Source organism: Aethalodelphis obliquidens, unplaced genomic scaffold (assembly GCF_003676395.1).
Source record: "Aethalodelphis obliquidens isolate GAN/ISIS:26980383/991018 unplaced genomic scaffold, ASM367639v1 scaffold112, whole genome shotgun sequence".
NCBI lineage: Eukaryota > Metazoa > Chordata > Mammalia > Artiodactyla > Delphinidae > Aethalodelphis > Aethalodelphis obliquidens.
This window is the reverse complement of record NW_020838056.1, coordinates 419,166-438,326: the sequence shown is the minus strand read 5'-3', so window position 1 is coordinate 438,326 and position 19,161 is coordinate 419,166. Positions and strand designations below refer to the sequence as shown.

Sequence of the window (19,161 nt, the reverse complement as noted above, 5' to 3'; positions counted from 1 at the left end):
ATCATACCTCAATAAAGCTGAAAAACAATTTAAATCCCTATCTCTGATAAAACAGACAAAAAACAATCAGCATCAACATAGATTTATATCTATATCTATCTATCAGATTAACAAGCTTGAGCTACTATAAGAAAAAAAGCACATCACCCAACAATGGCAGAATTCACCTTTCTTTCCCCCTAAGTACATATACATACTGAGCCATGAGAGAAGTATCCACAAATACCAAAGATTTAAAATCATACATATACCACTCCCTCTAACCACAATACCATTAAACAAAAAGATAAACAGAAAAAACATAAAGACAGGTATTAAATGAGAAAGAAACAAAAGAGGTGTAGAATTTGTTAAGTTTACAAAGCATGTAATGGGATAAAACAGTTAAAGGAACATGAAAATTTACAGAGAAACTGAACCAATATAAATCGTAGAACCCCGTGGAGCTTCCCCCTGAAGATGATCTGCCGCAGGAGAAGAGGAGGTATAAACCTCACCCTAGCAGTAAACATACCATACTTTGTGCCTCTTAGCCCACCAAGTCTCTGGAAGCTGGTCTACTCCCTACTCAGTGCAAACGCAGGATCGCTTCTTTGTGCCATTCTCAAAGGTTTGCTTCAAGACACATTAGGTAACTCCATACTTAGTACTGCATCCTACTAATAACAGCATTCCAAATATTATGAATAGTGATATGAAAAGGAAAAACACAAGAAACCCTGCATCATTCCTATTCCACATACATGTTGCTCACTTTCACTACATAAAGGCGAGGAGAACTGTGCGTACCTGCAGAGAACCCAATGTTGACGGCACACACATTCTTTATTAGGAAGATTAAACTTAAACTGTGACAGTTACAAAAACAGAAAATACAGCTGTACATTTTCACTTTTACCCAGTATCAAGAATTTTAACTTCTCTCTCATTTTCGTTAACTAGTGTCTAAAAACACTTCAAAGATAATACATATAATGGCTAACACCTCTATACATTCTAATTCAAGCCCCATCTTTTCCTAATTAAATACAAGCAATTTACCAATAGTTTTCTTTTTTAAAAAGCACTAAAACTGAAAGTTCAATTTCCTCTTAAAAGAATTTTGTTACATCAAAATTATCTAATAAGCTATTGTTCAGAAATGAATAATAAAGCCAACCATTTATGTTTTGAACCTCACATTTTAACATATGCCAGGTGTCAGTTCAGCACCCGTAATTATATACAGACTATTATGCAAGTTATAAAAAAAAGAGGTGGTTGATTAGATACAAATGCATAAATTAATCTCCTCTAAACACGTGGAAACACTCTAGGTACTATTTCCAGCTTCTGTGCGCACTGTACAGTAGGTTGCTACCTATCCAGATAAAAATAACTACCTTCAAGAAAAGCCAGCTTTCTCAGCCTCCCTATTCCATGCACATACAGAACCTATGCCATCTAAGTTCAATGCCAAATATTCCTGAGATCAATACAGCAATGATACCAAGGGGAGAACTGCTCTTTGCCATTGTCTACAATAGGTCAAAGCAATGGAATGGAAAGCTGTCAAAGAGGGCCCAAGTCAAAAGCATGTGGAAGATCAACCAACACAGGTACCTTTCCTTATACAAAACATCAGCTGGGGCCCCAGGGCTTGGCCAGTATCAAACTACTCAAGAGTGGCACACCTGGGACTGAAATCCACATCCTCTGACTCCCAGCTCAAGGTCTCCAAAATGCCAGCCCCAACTCTGAAACGATGACTCAGTGTCATCATGGGTACCTTTTCTTCTATACTGCCACACTCTTTTTAAAACAGTTATACCAGATCTTCCTTTTTTGGTGTGTGTGTGTGTTCCACCTTAAGTCTCACTCTAAATACTTCCCCTCTTTCCACCTGAGCGTTTACATCCGTAACAAGATCAAAGGCATTTGACTCACATCTCTATTACCATTGTTAAAATTATAGAAATCATAACAGGTTGACCTGGTTGGAAAACAAGGTCATAATCTCTTAGGTAACCTTTTGAAAAAGAGAAAACCTACTGAAAACTATTTAAACAAACTCATGACAGCCCCAGTGTAAGACCATCTTCTTCTCCCTAAGTGGATCTCACAGCATGCCACGGGATAAGGTAGGTCTGTGGGCAAATAACTTTGAAAACATCGCATTCGATATGCGCCCATGGAGATTCATAATTAAAAGCTCTGAAAAAAGTAAATAAATAAATAAAAGCTCTGAAAAGTACTAACTACAAACAAAACGAAACTATTCAACCTTGTTTAACCCAGTGTGTCCCAAGGTATTTGACTGGAAAACCCTTAAAACACGTCTGAATTTCCCATGGCAAAGCTAGTTATCTATGCACAATGAACAAAAACAATATGTATAATTTAAAACTAAAATTGTCTTCTAAGAAGTCTACATATCAATTAAAACAAAAAAGTAAAATTTCCATTCCGCTTTTCTCTCAATGCACAGATTAAAGGGAGGAGAAAAGGGAGTACAAACCAGAATCAACGGCCCATGTCCAAAAAGGTACATTACTAAGTTTTGAAAGTGAAAAAAGAAGTCAATTAAGTTAGGCAAAAAAACATCTCAGTATATTTAAGAACAACAGAGATAGCACAACAATGTGAATGTACTTATCTATATACTTAAAGGTTAAGATGGTAAATTTTGTATTAAATATATATTTTACCACAATTTTAAAAAATACAAGAGAAATAGAACAGACCACATTCTTGATCTATACAGTAATGCAACTTTGTTATTGCAACAAAAGAAAAAAGAGGCAATAAAATCCCACCCACCTGAAAAAGTTTAAACCATCTCATAAACAACCCTGGACCAAGATAAAATTTTAAACTAGGGATTATCTATAAAATAACAATAATGGAAACACTACATGTCAAAACAATGGGATACAGCTAACACTAGGTTGAAAGTTAATAGCCTTAAATGTCTTAGTAACTACACAAGAAAGAAAAAGGAAAAAAAAAAAGCAAATGTAGTTACAAAACAACAATAAATGGCATACTGAACCAGGGATAAAAAAAAATTTTCTTTCCGAATAAATGAAGATAGGGCAGTGTCTTAATCATTTTCGCCTTTCCTGTGTCCAGCCAGTACATAATATGTTTCATAAATGCTACCTGTAAAGAACGGGAGCTGTACATGAGAGAGTTAACTTAAGCAATGAATTAAATACATTAGCTGAATGTCATCAGGAATTCAAAGGAACTTCAATCATCTTATTCCAGTGTTTTCTAAACCAAATGTGTCATTCTCTTTTTAGTTTTCTCACTGAGTATGCCTTCCATTTTCACTAATATCAACCAATTCTCCTCAAATTTATTCATAGATATATACTCTCAATCAACATCCCAACAGGTGAACTTGCATATAACTTTTAGAATCAACTTTTTAAGTAAAAAGGAACCAAAAAAAGCTAAGAAACTCATGAAAAAGATTAAAATGGTAAGAAAAAATGCCCCTCTATATTTTTAAATTATTAAAAATAAATACTATTAATTTAGACAGCATGGCACAGATAACAGGCCAACAGAACTAAATAAAGACAAGAGACATGCACATTGACATGACAGAGGTACACTGCAGAGCCGTGGGGGGAAGATGGACTTTTAATTAAGTGATGCTAGGATAACAGATTATGTTTATTTTAAAAAATAAAACTGGATCCACACATAGCACCACACACACAAAACAATTACAAATAGATTAAACTTCTAAAGGGAAAAAGGAAAAATAAAACTTTTAGAAGAAATATGTAATAGACCATCTTAATGAAGTTGGAGGAGAGAAGCTTTTCTTGAGATATAAAAAACACAAATAATAAAGGAATGGATTGATAAATTTCTATTCAAATTAGGAACTTCTGCTTATCAACAGACACTGTAAAGAAAATGAAAAGACCAAACACAAATTAGAAAGTATCTGGGATACACATAAACAACAAAAAGTTAATATCCAGAATACATTTTTTAAAAATTCCTATGGGTGGAGTACCATGACATCTGAATTTTTTTCAAACAGTTCAGAAAATAAATGAATGAATGAATAATAAATACACACATATGGAAAGATATACACACACACATATTACAACAAAGCAAAGAGGACAAAACGTTAACAGTTGAACCTAGGTGATGAAAATAGAGGTGATCATTATAGTTTTCTTTCCTTTTCTAATACTTGAAACATTTTATAACAATAGGCTGGGTGGGTGGGAGAGTGGGAATGAAGGTGTGCAGAATTCCTACAAAGCAACAGAAAAAATTAAGACAATCATTTTCAAAACAGGAAAAACTACAGAAACCAAAATAAATAGAAAAGGATGGTCATTATCATTAGTAATCAGGAAAATACATACATTATTACATAATACATATTACTTTGAGAAACAATTTAATGCCCACGAGACTGACAAAAACTTAAAAGTCTGACTATATCAAATGTTCAAGAAGATGTGAGTTAATGGATACTCCTATACACTGCTGGTGTGAGTATAAACTGATACACACGTGTGTCTCTGAGGCACACATCAACAACATACTATTCAGTGGTACAAACACTTTACACAATCAGCATGTACCAATCTCAACCTAACTTTAAGCAAAAAACTTAAGTCTCAAAAGAACACAGTGCCAGTCCATTTATAGAGTTTAACATTTAGACTCAATCAACATAATATTTAGCAATACAATCAAAAAGGGAAACACTATAAAGAAAAACTTGGGAAAGTAAAAAGAGAAAATAATTAGAAAACCTTGGGAAAGTTTATCACCGAACTCAGAATAGTGTTTACTCTTTGAAAGAAAGTACAAATTGCAATCCTAGAGGGAGACAGAAAAATTCTCTAAGCAACCGGTGACTTTCCCTTGGCGTTTTTTGTTTTTCTTTTTTTTGACTGCATTGGGTCTTCGTTGCTGCGTGCGGGCTTTCTCTAGTTGAAGCTAGTGGGGGCTTCGTTGCAGTGCACGGACTTATTGCACTGGCTTCTCTTGTTGTGGAGCACGGGCCCTAGGCTTCAGTAGTTGCGACACGCAGGCTTCAGTAGTTGCAGCACGCAGGCTCTAGGGCACAAGGGCTTCAGTAGTTGTGGCCCACAGGCTCTAGAGTGCAGGCTCAGTAGTTGTGGCCCACGGGCTTAGTTGCCCTGCGGCATGTGGTATCTTCCTGAACCAGGGCTCGAACCCATGTCTCCTGCATTGGCAGGCGGATTCTTAACCACTGCACCACCAGGGAAGTCCCTTCCCCCTTTTTTCTTAAATAGAGTAAGTGGGTCAGAGTGTGTGCTTTTAACCATACTCCTACATTTCATATACTCTTCTGTATATGAGATACATTTCACTATTAAAGAACCTACATTCAGAAATACCAGTAGGGACTGGGAAAACAGTTTTCTACATTAAAAAAAAATTTTTTTTTAATCATTGAAGTGGCTTAAAATTTTTTTACCTCAACTATGTCCTGAATACATTAGACAAATATGCTAAAGAACTGCTACAATTGAATTATTTTTGTAAGGATAGAAATCCTTTTTTAGGGGGGGATGATCACCTCTGAATTTATTTAATAGGGACAGTATTAGTGTACATGCTGCCAAAGCATACACTTAAATGCTTTTCAAACATATAAAATTTTCATAAATTAGAGAGTTCTGGACTTTTCTCCCTCTTAAAGAAAAGTATACAAGACTTGTCATACATACCAAGACAAAAGGCAAGTGTGTATATTCATTAACTATACCATTAGCTACATCGCTATTTTACAGTTATTATTTGTTAACAATACACATGTATATCAAACACTATTCTTTTTTTTTTTTTTTTTTTTGTTTGCGGTACGCGGGCCTCTCACCGTCGTGGCCTCTCCCGTTGCGGAGCACAGGCTCCGGACGCGCAGGCTCAGCGGCCATGGCTCACGGGCCCAGCCGCTCCGCAGTACGTGGGATCCTCCCAGATCGGGGCACGAACCTGTGTCCCCTGCATCGGCAGGCGGACTCTCAACCACTGCGCCACCAGGGAAGCCCTCAAACGCTATTCTTTACAGTATGTACTCAATGAAAACACAGGAGGGGGTGGGGAGGATATATTTAATAAAGGATACCACCTCATGGATTAGAATTGATCATCTTTTGCTAGGACTTAATCTAAGTTTTATAAATTAAAGACACAAAGTTTTAAAAATTTCTTTACACCATTTAAAAAATTCCTAGAAGACTCCTTTCTCCTTTGAGCTCCTGTATTTTATTCTTTTGCATGTATGTACTTGACAGATTCCACTTTATATTTTTATCTTAGCTCCCACAACAGGTAGGATCTGTGCATGAATAGATATTCCACCTTCTTCATCCATGTGCCCCCAGGTGTGCCTAGCTTGAGGCCTTGAATGATAAATCCAAACATGTCTTTTGACTACAGATAAAAATAACTTAATTCTCATATTGTTGATAAAGTAAAGAATACTGGCTTCATTCACATCCCACAGTGACAAATGACTACACAGTTAACCCTACAGGCGGGTAAGTGTTCACACCTCCTTTCTGGATCACCAGGGTAAAACCTTGCAGAGATTTTTCTACACTTGGGACATCATTCCATTACCATATAACGCATGAAGTAATGAACTCAAAAGAAAGATGTTTATTCTGACATGTGTTTTTTTCATTCCTTAAGGAATGTTTTTAGCTTATGGCTCTGCCTTGGGTGAAACAATGTCAAGGTTTAAAGCAAACAGAAAAATGCCAACCTTCTAGGTCAGTTACTAAATCCTCTACACAATTACACACAGGAGCTACGTATTCAGGTTGGTTGTTTGGCCAGCTGGCTGGTTTTCAGCCATTAACAATAGCATGAGAAGGGATGTGAATAAATTGAAAAAAAAAACCCACATCACATAATAATTACTACTTAATATTAAAATCAACAGATACTAGTGGCAGCTTCCCCGTTTCTGAACCACAAAATGGCAACCTGACAAGATAATCACAGGGATGTTGAGGTTCGCAGAAAATTCTCTGCATACACCTTGCCTGTTAAACTGTTGTATTGATAACTTTAAAAGAGAGGGGAGGATTAAGTATATGTTATTGAGAACTAGTTAGGTTGTTTATATTTGCTATCACCTCTTAAAAAGCAAGACATTTAAACGAGTGAATGAGAGTTGGTTCGTTTTTACACTTGATCCACTGTAGGTCCCCGGCTCACAGTGGCTTGTCGGCATTGCTTAAATTCAGGAGCAATACAGTGCTCGGTTGACAGGCTCCTGCACTGCTGCAGGCTACAATCCTCACACAGTGCCTGAAGGGTTATTACAATTGCAAGCGTCTACAGAGGACAACAAAGGAGGCTTACCCCTTCCCGAAGGCACCTCATTAGCACCGTGTATGCAGCCGAGGGAACAGCCCAGCATTCTCGGGGCTTCTTTTTTTTTTCTTCCTAAAATGAAGTGGAAGGAAAGGCAGTGAAGCTAATAGCACAAAAGATATTAACCCTTTCAAGAAAAAGGCTCGGTTTCATATATACAAACTTCCTAAAACTTCTTAACATTCTATTGAAAGTACAGCCTGACAATTATGACCTGATGAGGGGTCTTTTACTGCACTGTACATACAAGGTATTTCTTCTGTTTCTCATTATGTTGTATATGATGTTGATAAGATCCCCTCAGCAGTAGCCAGATGGAAAGAACTAAGAAATGACAGTATGACCTGGTCGATAGAGAAGCCATTCCACTGATAACTGTAGGTGATGATACAGCTACTCCTACCTAAAAGGTATGACATTATCTGTAATGATTTGAAAGCACAGAACACACAGCTTTGAGTAATATCTCCGGATAATCCACAGGAACTAGTAAAACTCAGGATGCTACCTAGCAAGACAAAGCTCAATAAAAGTCAACAATTATGATTAGCGGGTACACTGATTTTAATGACATCAGGAAACATTCTTCCACAGAAGAACCAAATTAGAGAGAGAACCGCAAGAACACTCCTGGAACCTATGAAATAAAATCACAAACTAAACCAGGGGCCACAGAGAAAGGTGCAAAACAGTAACCTCTTTATAGCAGAAGAAATTCAGCTCTGCTTAGAATGTTTCTTTAAGATTGTCCAAATGTTAGAACTGGTACCTTACTGATCCAAAAGTATTTAATACCCATGATGGGAATTGTGACCCATTAAAACTGTACCCTTAATCATGGAATTCCACATACGGTCATAATCTAGACATTACCATCCAGAGCTGCTCCAGCCCCAAAATCGTGAATTCAGCACCCAATTCAACTTCCAAACACAACTTTCCTCCCTTCCAGATCATTTATTCAGGAGGCCCACCACAACCTTTCCTTAACATCACTGGACTCTGCTCCCCGTCTCCCCTCCCCCACCCCTTCTCTTTCCCCCAGTCTATCCCCTACCCTCCCTGACAGCCATTTAGATTCCCGGTCTATCATTTAATCACTCTTGCCAAAGGCCTGAATCACCTCACCCTCTGGAGTGCCCTTGTCCTGGGCCTGGGGAAACTCAACCTTAGAGGGAGCCAGTGGCTTGTTTTCTCCAGGCCTGCGCTCAGACAGCTGGGCTCTTGGAGGGGTGACACCAAGAACACAGAGTGCACAAAGGACCCAGGGTCAGTTAAGCCCAGGGACCCTCCACGTCACTCTCCAGGCCCGTCTCTCTCTCTGACCAATTCCCTCTCCTAAAGGACCACAGTATTTCAACCCCGTGGCCCTGCCATCGCTTCACCTACTTTTCCTCCTCCGCGTAGACCATGGAAGTGATGAGAGAGGAACTACTACCTCACCTCCACCTGCAGCGAGCTGCTGCTCATACCCAGTGATTACAGCAGGACAGGCTCCTCCACCCCTTCCACGTGGGCCCACGAGCCCGTTCCCACCCTGCTTTCTTCAGGGTCACTAGGGTCTGGACCATCCCTTACTGCTCCTAAGTGCTCGATGCCCTGTCTCCACGGGATCCCTTCCATTTCCACTAGAACAGACTCACTGTCATCTCCCATTTTCAGATGTGCTGTGAGAACTACATGTAGATGTTTTTCCTTTTTTTTTTTGGCTGGGCCACATGGCATGTGGGACCTTAGTTCCCCAACCGGGGATCAAACCCATGCCCCCGGCAGTCGAAGTCCCCTGGAGGTGTATTTTTGATGTCTTTGTGGGAGAAAGTGAGCTCCACGTCCTTCTGTTCCGCCAGCTTGATCTGGCCCCCTGTTGTCTCCCATTCTCAAAACAGCCCCTCGCCCCTCCGCTCTTTCCCACAACCATCCTAAGCTTTACATTCACTTCCTCAAGTGTCCTCACCTCCCCCTAAATCCTCAACACGCTGCCGTCTGACCTCTTCGGCCTCACTCACTCCACATTAAATAAATAAATACACGAAACAGCTCTTGTTGGGTTACCGGTGACTTTCGTGTCACTCAAGACAGGGGACTCTGTGGTCCTCTTTCTTGGACATTCAGCCCTATCGACATTCTCTTTTCTGAAATGCCCACTCCTCTCCTAAGTTTGCTCCTGCTTCACTTACTCTCCGTTAGGATCCAGACGCCTCTCTTACCATCCTCCAATCTATTCTCCGCATTTAAAGCAGAGTCATCTTTGTGGCACTTAAATCAGATGACACCCTTACCCTTCTTAAAACTTTATCGGCTTCCCCTTGCTCTCAGGATCAAGACCCAGGCATCTGACTTGGCCGAGGAGCCCTCCACGGTCACGTCCCTGCCAGTCTCTGCAGCCCTACTTCCTGCTCATTCCCCTCCAGTCCCATTGGCCTCGGTGCAGTTCGTGAGTGGAAAAAAGCACCTACTGTGTGCCAGGAACTCTTCTAAACAATAGCCACACAGCTGTGAGCAAGAAAGATAAACGTTCTGTCTTAATGGTATTTAGTGGGGGACAAAGTTTTTTTTTCATTAAACAAAATAAACAAGTCAAGATAGTGATGAGCGCTATAAAGAAAAGCATAGCAATGGATAAACAAGGTCCTACTGTATAGCACAGGGAACTATATTCAATATCCTGTTATAAACCATAATGGAAAAGAATATTAAAAAGAATATATATATATAAAAAACTGAGTCACTCTGCTGTACAGCAGAAATTAAACACAACATTGTACATCAACGATACCTCAATAAAAAAACGTTTTTAATTAAAAAAAAAAAAGGAAGAAAAGCACAGCAGGCTAAGGGGTTAGAGGAAGACTGTAGTCAGAGGGGCTCCATCTCACATTGCTCAGGGCCAGGAGAAGGCTCTCTGCAGGGATCCACGTGAGCAGAGAGAAACTGTAAACATCTAGGGGGAAAACAATGCAAGCAAGAGGAACAGCAAATGCAAAGGTGTGGAGGCAGGATCAGGGTACGAGGGGTTTCAGGGAACTGTGGGGAGGGCAGTGCGCCTGGGAGGAGGAAACAAGTAAGAGGGTCGTGAGGGCAGAGGTCATATGGGGACTGGGGAGGCAGCTCACAAGAGCCCAGAAGGTAACTGGAGATTTAGCTGCAAAGACCGGGAAGACAGGAAGCATGGGAGGGCTCTGAGGAGTGACAACGGCAGAGTCTCATGGGTTTAACAGGCTCACTCTGGCTGATGTCTGGGGAAGACTTCAATGGACACAAGAGTGAAGCAAGGAGATCATCTGGAAATGATTATGGGCTGGACAAAAAGGACAAAATATAAGAATACCTGGCCTCAATGTGATATGTATCCTTGACAAAAGTCAGGAAAAAAAATACGTAAACTATAAATGTGTTGCCTCATAATATCCTCGTCAGAATCACAGTCTGGTCTTCTGTTCTCATGCTTATAACCTCAGGGTGTTACCAGGGAATCAAAAGGACAGGACTTAGGTGTCTACATTATATACGATATGCATGTATGTACGTATGTGTGTGTGCGTATACATATATCACTTCAGGTAAGTCTCACTACGTCAGCACTGACCTGAGATGTTAAGGTTTACCTATATGCTAAGTGACAACGCCACAAACAGCCTCATCTCATGAAATATTAGTGATTTGTGTGGGTCCAGGGACATAACTTCCTTTTCTGGTTTGCTATCATAAAATGTGGTCAAATGTCATGGCCACAGAACCATTCCTTTATTAAAACAGCCTAGCTTACATCCAATTAAAGTGAGAACGAAGGGAAATGATTCTCTAGATCTACTTTCAGAAACAAACAGAAATATGATTCTGCATTATTCCATTTATATAAGACTCTACAAAATGCAAACTAGTCTGTATGACAGAAGGCAATCAGCAGTTGCCTGGGGGTGGGGAGAGGGGCAGGAGGGAGGGGTAACAAACGGTGCTGAGAAAACTTTTGGAGGCGATAGATATTTTCATTATCTTGACTGTGGTGATGGTTTCACAGATGTATACATATATTAGCACTGATCAAATTCTAATCTTTAAACGTGTGCAGTTTATGGTATGCCAATTATACCTCAATTAAGCTGGGGGGAAAGGTAAAAAAAAAAATGGGACACATGCCCCCCCCCCAAAAATTGGACTAGACTCCCACCCATGATAAGATGGCAGACCACACTTCCTGTGGTCTGAGATACCTGACCTTTCTTCTAAGGAAAGCAGTTTTATTCTGTATCCTTAAAATGCCTCAGAGAGCTGACAAGAAATCAAAGAATAATCAAGCCAAAAATTAGCTGCAAGCGTGAAGGGATAAACAGAGCACTGAAGTTTGCTTTTATTCTGAGGGCCTGCAGAACTTGGTAAATTTGAGCTTTGATGTCAAGGCCTCCAGGGCCCAAGGTAAGAGTAAAGTCAATATAAACTGTCCAGCCCCACCCCCGAAGAACTGCAAGGAAAACTGTCTTTCACAAAACTTAGCACACAAGAGAATGTTCCAGTGCAAGAGGAGGAGGGAGGGAGCTCTAAGTACTAACTGAGAAAGACATCCATATTAAATATTAAGAAATAGCTCCAGTGTATGTATCGTCATACACTGTTTTTAATACTGTGTAACTATTAAGTGAAAAAAGTTGCTCTACTTGCTATATAAAATGAGACAAAGTAAGAATCTACATTTCTAATTGCTCATTTGTGCAAAACTAATGCTGTAAATATAAGTAAGAAAGTAATCATAATGGTTATTTATTGGGGAACTACACAGATGGGGGACAAAAATAGAAAAGAGACCCTTCTCTGTATTCCTTTCTATACTTCCAAGTTTTCTAGTTTCATGAGTGTGTTATCTCTTCAAAATATAAAGTTACCTGAGAATAAACTCAACCTGGCCAACCCAATCATTTAAATGACTTAAATGAAAAATCTTTTAATATAAATACATGAAAACACCATTTTTGTGTGCATTAAAGGACAACATATCATAAATGTGCTAATACTTTCCTCATAGATGCAGTACAATCCCGAACATGCATTAGAAGACTCAAAATCACAAAGACAGCAGTATTTCTGCATAGTCAATGTAGGGTTCAAAAGATGATTTCAGAACTGGACAATCTGATTCTAAAATTTATTCTGACATGTAAAGGGCCAGGAATAGCCAAGACATTTAAGAAAACGAAGACTAAGGAGGTGAGATTTGCTGTACAGGCTATCAATACTAAGCATGGAACAAAATGATTTTAAATACTGATGTTTTATAGTAATTAACTGCCTTAAAATGATGATCATCCAGAAAGTCAATTTAGATACTAAGATACTCAGGTTATATAACATTTAAGCAAGTTCTAGAAGCAAAACGTAAGTACAAGGAGAGAACTTTTGATTAACTTGTAACTTACTGGTACTCATTAAAACACTCAGAGCATCACATGAAATGAATAACTCATAATTTATCTGTATCTATTCAATATATTCCCAAATATAAGAAGTCAAATTCTGCAGTCACACATTCTCGTGCCATGTTAAGAGCTATATTTACACATAGTGTTGTAAATAATAATGGCGCTTGTACACTGGGAGAACCAACAGGACCCTCTTGCATGAAGGAGTCAAAGATGGCAGCAACCTAGGAAGTACTCTGGGGACTCTGGTCCACTGGTTTTAAAATACAGCCTGAGAATCTCCTACACTTTAAAGAAAAAGAGGCACAGGGGGAGAGGGAAGACAGACAAGGAGAGATAGAAGAAGAGTCAGAAAGACACTGAGAGCCTCTCTCCTCCAGAGGTCAAAATTTTGCTAAATTCCTTAGGTGTGCTCAAAGGGGCAAAATCGAAAAACTTTGATTTTGATATCCGCCATGATATGTCAGAACACATCAAAGAACAACAGAGTTAACCAGACAATCTTACCTGGATGGCTATAAGATAGATCAGCTCCCCCAGGGTTGGTAAAAGGCACTGTTTTAATTTGCTGTTCCTGAAGTTTTCCCTAATTAATTCGGTTAAGAGAGTAACTGCCTGAAAAGAGAGGGAAGAAGTCTATTATTTCATGTGTATCTCTTGGTTCTTTAGCCTATATGTAACAGGCAAGACACTCTACAAAATTCACCTTGCATTTTTAAGAACTGGTTTCCAAATTATTTTCAATATACGGGCCTTATTCCTGAAGGAAAAAAACAGGAACTCTCCCAGACGAAGATACAAATACACCCAGTGAAATAAACTTACCGACTTACAGCCCTTATCAGGTTACCGAGCATTTTCACTATATCACCAGTCTGCTGTGAGGGAACCGTTGCTCTATCTTTAAAGCCAGAAAACCTAGGCTGAGAGAGTTGCAGCAGCTTGCCCCCATGCCATCCAGCCCACTTGGAAACCAGAATCTGAACACAGATTTTCCCATGCCAGATCCCTGGGATGCTCCAGCGCACCCCAGTTTGAAAAATTCTTACACTGCATGAAACTTCTAAGTGATTCCTTCAAAAATACAAGTGGGGCAACATTATACCAACATTCCACTATAATCCACTTTGAAATCCGGCAGCATGTTTTATCAGATCTAGTTAATTTCCTAGGACTCATGCTGAGAAAATCCCATGTGCTCCATGCCAGAATGTATACCCCAGAACACAGGCTAATCAAATGATACTGCGACCATGAAGTAGGGTATAATGGTTTCAGAATGATACATATAGAATGAGATGGGGAAAAATTGCATATAAATAGTGTGAAGCATTGCTCCAAAACAGTGCATGCAACTGAAAACATGGTGCACAAACAAGATGATTTCTTACTGTGACAAGATATAAGTTTTTAAATTGAACATATATCAAAACATTAGGTCTTACAGCTAAAACTAATACAATGTTATATGTCAATTATATCTCACTTTAAAAATTAATTAAGGCTTCCCTGTTGGAGCAGTGGTTAAGAATCCCCCTGCCAATGCAGGGGACCCAGGTTCAAGCACTGGTCTGGGAATATCCCACATGCCACGGAGCAACTAAGCCTGTGAGCCACAACTACTGAGCCCACACACCTAGAGCCCATGCTCCGCAACGAGAAGCCACGGCAATGAGAAGCCCGCGCACCACAACGAAGAGTAGCCCCCGCTTACCACAACTAGAGAAAAAAACCCGTGCGCAGCAATGAAGACCCAATGCAGCCAAAAATAAATAAACAAAAGATAAAATACATTTTTTAAAAAAAGTTTAAAAACTGAAACTGAGCACTTTAAAACTTTCAGAGCAATTTGACAGATGCTACAACATCCCAGCATGTAATCACTGGTCCCGTATTGTAAAACAAGAGTGTGGACAACTTGGAGTTACACATCAGGGAGCTGCACAATAGGCACGCATGGGAGGTACACTTGTTGATGTGGGTTTTTATGAACAGCTTTACTGAGTTACAACTGACCTACAATGTGCTGCTTTTTTTTTTTTTTTTTTTTTTTTTTGGCCATCCGTGAGTCTTGCAGGATCTTAGTTCCCTGACCAGGAATTGAACCCAGGGCCACGGCAGTGAAAGTGCCGACTCCTAACCACTGGACCACCAGGGAATTTCCAGAGCTGCATATAGTTAAAGTGTACAATTAGATATGTTTGACCTATGCACGTCCCAGTGAAATCACCACCACAATCAAGATAGCAACACCCCCAAGTGTTTGCTCAAGTCCCCTTGGTAATCCCTCCATTTCACTAACTTTCTCTCCTCCCACTGACTTACTTTCTGTCATTAGTTGGCATTTTCTAGAGTTTACATTAATGGAATCATATACTATGTATTCTTATTTGTCTGGCTTCTTTCACTTAGCATAATGCATTTGAGATTCTTCCATGTTGTTATGTTTATACATAGTTCATTCTTTTTCATTGCTGAGTAGTATTCCCCTGTACACGGATACCACCTTGTGTAACTCCCACTACCCACTGCCTTACACACAGTGAATCCCCCATATAAAGTGGTTGAGGAGGAAAAAGGAATCATATACATCACATTAGCCCTTGCAGGTCACTTCTACACACAGTCTTCCTTTTCTTTCAACCTGTACTGATCATCCACTAGTATTACCTTGAACCCGTCTGAAATTAACAATGTTCAGCCTTTTCTTTTTACCTACAAAAACAGCAATTTGTCACCAGCATACCTGTCATAAAAGAACGGATAAAGGAAGTATTCTAAAGAGAAAGGAAATTATTTAAAAAAAAAAAAAGAACCTTGGAAAATCAGGAAGGAAGCAAAAACATGGTAGGCAAAAATACAGGTAAATACAATAGGCTTTCCGCCTCCTATTAAGTTTTCTAAATTATGTTGGATGGTTGAAGTAAATGTTAGGAAAATGCTTGATTTGGTTCTAAATGTATTTAGAGGATATATTTAAGACAACTATATAAAAATGAGGGAGGTGAAATGTTGAAAAGGGAAGTAAGTTTTCTATACTTCACTTGAATGAGTAAAATGATGACACCACTAGACTGATAAAGTTATGTATAATATAAATATAAACAATGTTGTTTTTTAAAAAATCAAAGACAAGCTAAATAAATGAAAAGATGTATTTGTGTGTGTGTGTGTGTGTGTGTGTGTGTGTGTGTGTCTGTGTCTGTGTCTTTTATTTTCTGTACAATACGATGCTTTGACATCTTAAAAAAACCTTTCTGGCTGGAGAGAGAATGACCCTACCCTCCCAGGGCCAGCCAATTCTTAGAGGTAGCAAAGGCCCAGGAGAGCATGTCTTTAATATGCAAACTCGCCAATCCAGAGCCATACCTCCTCTATCTGGCCCTTATACCTCAGGAGGCAATATTCTTCGTCTTCATCATCCCAGGACCAGGTACCATGCAACGAGAGACTCTTCCTATAGCCCAAAGCCTACTGAAATTATTCAGACTAGCCAATTCTAAGGTGTTTATCCTGCCTCGCCTTTCCCGTGCAAACCCCAATAAAGACTATGGCTTAAGCACTCCCCTTTTCTGCCTCCTGACCACCTTGGCATTTTTCCATATGGCCCTGTGTGCCATGCCTGTCTCTAGGACCTGTAAACATAATAAACTTTATTTTCCTGAGCCTCTCCTCTCTCTACTCTTGTGGCCACTCCTGACTGACCATCTCATAAATGAATACAAAAAGGAGATATACTATGTTCATATATAGTAAGACTCACGGTAAAGATGTCCATTTCCCCCAAACTGACAGCTTGGCTTATTGAAATTCCTATCAAAATCCTAGCAAGATTTTTTTGGTAGATATCAATAAGATTATCCTACAATTCATGTGGAAAGCAGAAGTGTCAGAAGGGCCAAAACAATTTTGAAAAAGGAGAATAAGGTGGTTGAAACTGTTCCACCTGATTTCAAGACTTATTATACAGCTACAGTAATCAAGACTGTGTGGCATCGTCAGAGAAACAGGCACTCGGATCAATGGACCAGAACAGAGAATCCAGAACTAGCTCCATACAAGTATGGCCCACTGACTTTTGACAAAGGTGCAAAGGCAATACAACAGAGGGAAGTCAATCTTTTCAAGAAATGTTGCTGGAGCAAATGGCTCTCCACAGGAAAAACAAAAAGGAAACATCAACCTAAGTCATCTGACACTTTATCCAAAATATCAACTCAAAATGGATCATGGATTTAAATGTAAAACAGAAAACTAGAAGTAAAAAAATAAGATAAAGTCTTCAGAATCTAGGTAAAGAGTAGATTTGATACCAAAAGCACAGAGACATTGTACCAAAGAAGCTATACAACTGGCAGATAAGCACATGAAAAGATGTTCAACATCACTGGCTATTAGGGAAATGCAAATTAAAACCACAATGAGACATCACTACACACCTAACAGAATCGCAAAAATAAAACAGAGTGACACCACCACCTGCTGCTGAGGATGGAGAGAAACGGGATCACTCATACCATTGCTGGTGGGGATGTAAAATGGTACAGGTAGGCTGGCAGTTTCTCTAAAACACAAATGAACCACTGAACATGCAGCTACCAGAGAACCCAGAAACTCATCAGCATTTATCCCAGAGAAATGAAGACTTTCATCCACATACAAATCTGTACATCAATTTTACAACAGCTTTATCTGTAACTAACCAAACTGGAAATGATCCAGGTATCTTTCATCAGGTAAATGGTTAAATAAACCGTGGTACAGCCATACTAAGGAATACTATTAAGCAATAAAAAGTAACACACTGTTGGGACTTCCCTGGCAGTCTAGTGTTTGGGACTTCATCTACCAATGCAGGGGGTGCGGGTTCAATCCCTGGTCGGGGAGCTGGGGTCCCACATGCCTCGCAGCCAGAGGGCCATGACATAAAACGGAAGCAATGTTGTAACAGGTTCAGTAAAGACTTTAAAAATGGTCCACATCAAAAAAAAAAAATCATAAAAAAAAAGTAACAAACTGTTAACACGTGCAACAACCAGGATGAATAGCCAGAGAATTATGTTAAGTGAAAAGAAGCCAACTCTGAAAGGTTACAGACCATACAGTTCCATTCATACATCCTCAAAGTGACAGAAGTACAGAACTGGAGAACAGATTAGTGGTCGCCAGGGGTTGGAAGGAGGGGCATGAGACAGAGGGAAGAGGGTGTTGTTATAAAGGGCAATAAGGGTGATCCTTGTGGGGATGAAACTGTTCTCTTCATTAACTATCTCAGCGTCAATATTCTGGTTGTGATATTGCACGATAGTGCTCCAAGATGTCACTATCGGGGAAAACTGGATGAAGTATACCCAGTGTCTCTCTGTACTATTTCTCACAAATGCATGTGAATCTACAATTATCTCAGACTAAAAGGTTTACTTCTTTTCAAGTCAACCTCATGCTAAATTTAAAATCCAGATCCAACTTTCTGCTTCACAAAATTCATAGCAGGGACATATAGCCTTTCTCCATTTTATCATCCACTGGCATTTTGTATCAGTAAGCATCACAGGAAATTAAAAACATTTTAATGCTGCAGACCCTTAAAGAGATAAAACTGAACTGCCTCCAGCATAAAAGAAATTGCTTTGGAGCTCAGTGTCTTGTAAATGGACAAACATCATATAATCTAGGCCAGTAATGCCACAGCAACATGACATCTCACTTGCAAAAATGAACTTTGGATACCACTAAACAATACACAACAAATAATGTTTCCCTGCAATATTATTTGTATAGATTTTCCACTTGTTCTATAAAAATATAAAGAAATATTAATATTAAAAAGGAAAACTGTGGGCTTCCCTGGTGGCGCAGTGGTTGAGAGTCCGCCTGCCGATGTAGAGGACACGGGTTCGTGCCCCGGTCCGGGAAGATCCCACATGCCGCGGAGCGGCTGGGTCCGTGAGCCATGGCCGCTGGGCCTGTGCGTCCGGAGCCTGTGCTCCGCAACAGGAGAGGCCACAACAGTGAGAGGCCCGCGTACCGCAAAAAAAAAAAAAAAAAAAAAATCCACCTGCCAATGCAGGGGACATGGGTTTGAGCCCTGGTCCAGGAAGATCCCACATGCTGAGGAGCAACTAAGCCTGTGCGCCACAACTACTGAAGCCCGTGCTCCGCAACAAGAGAAGCCACCACAATGAGAAGCCCACACACTGCAACGAAGAGTAGCCCCCGCTCTCTGCAACTAGAGAAAGCCCTTGCATAGCAACAAAGACCCAGTGCAACCAAAAATAAATTTATAAAAAAAAAATTTGCCTGGCCTTCTAACATTGAAACTAAAAGAGATTTTAAAAATGGGATATTCAAGTATTATGCTACTATTGTGTGC

The 19,161-nt window shown here is 39.7% G+C and overlaps 1 protein-coding gene across 9 annotated transcripts in view; it reads right to left on the bottom strand.

Moving 5' to 3' along the window:
- The window catches only part of ULK4 (unc-51 like kinase 4), a 523,006-nt gene that overhangs the window by 419,821 nt on the left and 84,024 nt on the right, over positions 1-19,161 (bottom strand). For all 9 annotated transcript variants that reach the window (XR_003430904.1, XR_003430903.1, XM_027097134.1 and 6 more), the window contains 2 exons: positions 13,296-13,403; positions 7,366-7,449 (listed from right to left, as the gene is read on the bottom strand). Coding sequence is in view for 7 of the 9 variants with exons in the window: in XM_027097134.1 (XP_026952935.1) it covers positions 7,366-7,449; positions 13,296-13,403 (192 nt within the window). In the remaining 2 variants the exon portion in view is untranslated. The remainder of the gene's footprint in view (positions 1-7,365; positions 7,450-13,295; positions 13,404-19,161) is intronic.